This window comes from Miscanthus floridulus, chromosome 1, assembly GCF_019320115.1.
Source record: "Miscanthus floridulus cultivar M001 chromosome 1, ASM1932011v1, whole genome shotgun sequence".
Taxonomy (NCBI): domain Eukaryota; kingdom Viridiplantae; phylum Streptophyta; class Magnoliopsida; order Poales; family Poaceae; genus Miscanthus; species Miscanthus floridulus.
Window position 1 is genome coordinate 111,690,360 of NC_089580.1, and position 5,739 is coordinate 111,696,098.

General features: G+C 45.7%; 1 protein-coding gene across 1 annotated transcript; it reads left to right on the forward strand.

The window, feature by feature from the left end:
• Positions 1 to 3,265: 3,265 nt before the first annotated feature.
• On the forward strand, positions 3,266 to 3,823 carry LOC136461523 (uncharacterized). The gene has a single exon (XM_066460791.1). The coding sequence runs from the start codon at positions 3,266 to 3,268 to the stop codon at positions 3,821 to 3,823; it is 558 nt and encodes a 185-aa protein (XP_066316888.1).
• Positions 3,824 to 5,739: the final 1,916 nt, after the last annotated feature.

Consider the following 5,739-nt stretch of genomic DNA (forward strand, 5'->3'; position numbering starts at 1 on the left):
TAAATGATTACTTGCTATCTTAAAAGTTTTAGTAATATGCAGGAACAACGAAATTCCCTCCACCCATCATAGCTGCTTTTCTTTCAAATTCTCTCGGGTTTCAATGAGCACCATTTTTTGTGAGCTTAAGGAGGGAAATTTTGCCAATGAAATGCAGTACAATTGAAGAAAATTGAAAAAAAAATAACTATAATATCCGAGAACAAACAGGTCCAACTCCAATCACCTCAGCACCCATTCAAACAAGCTAGATACAACTTTTTTCTTTGACAGAGACAAATGCAATTATGTGGCATCTAGGAAGGAAACTAATGAGATGGCCATGCTGCATATAGGAAAGCTCCAGTCCTTGCTGCTAATTTTTATTCTCCTTTCTAGAAATGTTATGCCTAGGCCATAATTTGCTAAAACAATGAGTGCCTCGTGTTGATATGAAGAAATAAGAAAAAATAGCAGTGGTTTACCTCTCAAACCTGGTGACACAAGAATCCTACTGGAGTTGCTAACACCTTTCTGATAAAATATTTCTTGCTTCATGCCTTCCTCCACAACTATTTGCATCTGCATAACTGTATTAAGTAATCTGCTGCTCTCCTCTGTAAGTGCAGCAGGGGCAGGCGCTGAAAGGGCTCCCCTGCTGCAGCATTGTAGCCGCGGCAAGGGCAGACGTCGAAAGGCTCTTCTGCCGCACCGTAGTCACAGCAGGGGCATGCGCCAAAGTCAGTCCTATTGTCACATCTAGTCACTGTAGCAGCATGGCAGCCTGACATGTCTGTGCGCTAGGATTAGATGAGTAGAGTTGTATTTATAGTTTTCCACTGCAACTCAGTAAAGTGAGCGAGTTCAGTTTTGTCATCTTCTCTGTAGAGCTCCGGTCAACGCTGGTGCTTTTGCTGTATGTGTGCTATGTTCTCCCTCCCTTCTTCTACCTCTAGCCATAGCGTATAGGTCGGCAACGCCGGTGACCGTCAGCACACCCAAGTGACCGGTCGGCTCACCCGTGTCGGAGATCCCGGGGCCAACAACCCATAGTATATCTCAAAATATGGATAGATGGTATTCTATTGGTATGCCTCCAACATTTTGAAACTATAATCAAAATTCACAAATATAAATCAATAACTCAATATGTGTCGCTCAACCACCTGTTACCACCTTGTCTAACGTTTAACAATTGGAGAGCATATATTATTAACCAGCTGCTCCTCATGCACAATTATTAGGAAGCTACATTTCTTAATTGATACTATGTTTGTGCATATGTGGGTATTATACCATCTTGCGATTCCTGAAAGTGACTTGAAGAAGCAGACTGCAAATAGGAACTTGTGTTTGTTAATACATTTGTGGCAAAAATCAATAACAGGGGATTGAGCTGAAGACCAATTACCTAATTCATCTCAAGATAAGTAATTACAATGTAAACTCAAGGTAAGTAACTTAATTACTAACTAAACTCGGGATAAGTAATTGTACTGTTTGTCCCTCCTGTTTTAGAAGAAAGTGCTTGCCAAGAGCAAATGTCCAGGCCTAGCCTAACAGACTCGTTTCTTAAAGCAATACCTTCAGCACAAGCCAGCAATTATTAAAATCAAATAAATATAGTACCCCTGAAACTGAACATCGACAAGCTAGGGTGTGTGTGCGTGCAATGGCTAGCATTGAAGTGTTACCTGGCTGCTGATGATTATTCTACTGGTGTGTTAGCGAGGGTACGATGATCGGCTGCCCGGCCAGTGGGTCAAGGGTGCTAGCCCTCGGGTCGTCAGGGCTTTTAGTCACTGAAATAAGAACACAGTAATCATATCTCGTCATAGTGAGCGATGAATAATTCAAGATGAAGTTCATATAGTGACCAATAAAGATACAAAAATTGCTTGTTATTCAGATCTAACCTTTATATGATAATTTGAAGATGCAGATTTAGTAGAACCAAACCCAAACACATGCCAATTCTAGTAAAAAGGCATGGGACAAGAAACCAAGAATAATAGGCAGGCCGGCCATCCAATAGTAGGTCCAAAAGCAAAACTGCTGAACAGCAGGATTGCTGATGCTGAATGCCTGAACTGCAAGAGAGCAAGACTGCAACGAAGAAGAAATAAACGTGCTTGCATACGAGTGCCTGGCTACGATGACGCAGCCAGCAGCCGCCTGCGCCTGCGGTCTGCCAAACACGCCCGGGCCACACTGCCGCCTGCCGGCCGCCGGATTCCCGTGCGCCAGGTCGCGCCCGCCCGGCGCGCTAGGGCTTCGATCCGCGGCTCGGTGAGGAGGTGAGAGAGAGAGAGAGAGAGAGAGCGCACGCTAGGGTTTATAGAAGAAGGAGAAGACGGAGACTAGGCAGGCTTGATGGCGGCGGTGAGTGATCTAGCTGGAGGTGTGCGTGCGTGGGAAGTGATAAAGTGTAATTTGTATTTTGTAGTTCATAGCTTAGCTGAGGTTTTTCCCGCGCTGCTTAGCCCATGCAACCACGCTAGTCAGCCCACCTCGTCGCCCACGTCGCGGTGCACTTGGCTGCAGTCGCACCTCGCGCTGGCAGTTGCCTGCCTTGTAGCTTGTGACAAATACAGTAAGATCAATACAGATTGTGTTGTTGGCTCCATTGCTTTCTCTATCATGATATCATTCGCTTAGGTCTATTCCCCTGCGCTGCCGTCCCCTCAACCTCCGCCGCTGCGCTCGGCTTTGCCCCACCTCCGCGATCTGGGTTGCTGCGTGTTCGCTTTCCTTCCCGCAACCGTCGCCGCCGTGATTGGCGTTGCCGCGCGCTCACCTTCCGCTGTTCCCATGGATACTAACCCCCTGCATGACGTCGATCTCTCTGATGGCGAGTCTTCTTCCTCCACTTCTTCCGTCGGCTGTGTCTCCTTCACCGAAACCGTTGTCCAGCCTCCTTCCTCCACTGTGCCATAGATGGTGAACATCAAAAACCACGTTCCCTGTCGAGCTCGATCTCACCGAGTCGAACTACACCGAGTGGCGATGCTTCTTCGACACCTTCGTCGGCAAGTTTGGTCTTAGCTCCCACCTCACTTCTTCTCCCACCGGCGCCAACCGCCGTGATCCGGACTGGGTCATGGTCGACCAGTGCATCCTGAGTTGGCTTTACAACACCGTGTCCAAGGATGTTTGCGCTATCGTGCGCGTTCCCAAGGCGACGGCGTACACCATCTGGCACGCGATCCACGACCAGTTCCGCGACAACGAGCTTCATTGAGCCATCTACCTTGAGGCTGAGTTCCGCAGCTTGGTCCAGGGTGACATGGACGTCACGACGTACACCGGCCATCTCAAACGTCTCGTCAACGCTCTGCGCGACGTCGGGAAACCAATGCGCGAGACGTCTCAGGTGCTGAACATGCTCCGCAGCATCTCCCCCAAGTACCGGCACACTGTTCCAGTGATCACCGCCAAGAACCCTCCACATACCTTCCTGTCCGCGCGTTCCTATCTACTGCTAGAGGAGCAGTACGATAAGGAAAACACCAAATCCACCGCCCAGCACGCCCTACTCGCTGCCGGCAGTTCTCAACCTACTGCTCCTGTGAGCGGTTCCGGCGCCACTGGCGTTCCTCGATCCAGCCAGCCGACCGCGGGCACCAACACGCGTTTTGACAACTGCAGCAACAAGAAGCATCGTGGCCGCGGCAACAACTTCCCCGGCGGCAGCAGTGGTGGCACGCCTCCTTCCCAGGGCGCATCTGCTGGTAGCCGCCCACCATCTTCCCCATGGCTTCCGAGCTTCAACCCATGGACCGACATGGTCCAGGCGTGGCCCATGCCATTCCACGCTCCTAGCGTTGGCGTCCTCAGCCTGTGACCCGGTCCACCACAACAGGCTTACTTCGCCAGTGTACCTACACCAGCACCTGCTCCGCCCTCATCCTCCAACGATGTGTGTAACTAGCAGGCCCTCCTCGCTGCTCTGGCCACGGCTAGTGTTCCGTCCATCGGGCCTCAAACATCAAAGTGGTTCTTCAACACTGGCACCACTTCGCACATGGCTGATGGTGGGGAAACGGGCAGTTATGACCTGCCTCCACGTCAGCAGAGACAAATTTGGTTTTGGTTAAATTTAATTGGGACAAAAGAAAAAGAACAGGATATTGCAAGTCCATACTTTCATAATTCTTATATTTGCATAAAAATTATGTTAATTACATCTCCAAAGAGAAACACCCCTGATTAAGAGTTCCAACATGAGTACATGATAAATAAGATTACATCATATGGCTTCCAATTACAAGCTACAAAAGAAAACAAAGTCTTCAGTCTTGTAGTCGCAGATGGATGCATGTGTATATTTTGCACTTGGCCATGATCATTTCTTGAATGATGTATAGTGCATTGTATCATATATAGACGTGGCTTATCTTGAAGACTAAATTTGACATAGTCTGGTTGAATCATGGAGGTCATGGTTTGACATTTATAAATGTACTCAACATATGGGCAATATTTTGTATGGGCAAAGACAAGATAATTATCTCATCAAAATTCAAGAAGATATGTTGTTGCACCTAAACCTAGGCATGACGCATGGAGTTGATTTGTTTTATCAAAGTTGGCGTACATGCTCATGACATGGTATTTGACCAAGGGTTCACATGCACTATGCTATTTAATTTGATTTGATTTGTTGTTATAGCCAGACATAACCTTATATGAGTCCAGTCTAACTAAGGAGCTAGATTTAAGTTAGCCATGATGCATAGCATTTGGAGGGTCCTACATGGGGCATAATTGATATTTTATCTAAATTAATTAGAAATTATGATGATGGATGAATATGACCGAGCTTATTTGAACTAGCTAAGTCTACGTATTTGTGACATTTTGGTTATTTTATTTGACCGGAGCGCTGCAGCAGGTTGATTAGCATAGGCAATCATAACATGGGACTTGATATGATACGAAGAAACCATTTAATTGAGTTTATTTAATATGGTCTGGCCATAATTTAAAACGGTGTAATTTTATCTAATGCATGATGGAGAATACTTGATTCCACGGCAGCATGAATGCACTAGCAAGCAGTATGTGGTGAACCGACGTGTTTTTATGCATGTATAGTATAATTTCTTTTGTTTTAATTATATACTTCTATTTACATGCTGATGGCCAGAACATGGTGCTGTGGACGAGTACACCTGAGACCCTAATGTCACAGTTTATTTATTTGATTGAAATGCACTAATAACCATAACATATTCATTACGTGGAGAAGTGCAATATGGCAAAGTTTTGTTTATTTATTCACGTTACAAAGGGGCCTATATGCAGGACCATTAGCATGTAGCATTAATTTAGCAACTCTATTTATTTTCATGCATGTTGCCTGATTTAGTCACAAAAATTTCAGCAAGGGAGTTGTAAAATGCAAGGGTGCCTACCAGGACGTAACCTGCGCAACCCTTTGTTTTATTTGGTAATTTGGTTAAGATATAAACCGTGGACACTACTTTGGCACATGATACATGACGGTCGTGCTGTATGCAAGCTTTTGTGTACTTGTACATGACCATTTTTCATGGAGGGTTGCTGATGCATGAATGTAAAATGAGTTGTAGGACTGAAATATGCAGTACATAGCTAATGTCTCAGTCTTTGATATAATTTCATATGCACATATGATTGTTTCTTTGATTTGATAGAAACCCATGCATGATCTTTCTTCATGGCAGTAGCATGCGAGTTCTTTATTTTCTTTGATGCATGATAAGAACGGGCCGGCGT

Coding starts and splice junctions, on each gene's coding strand:
- LOC136461523 (XM_066460791.1), top strand. CDS start 3,266: ATGGACGTCACGACGTACACCGGCCATCTCAAACGTCTCGTCAACGCT.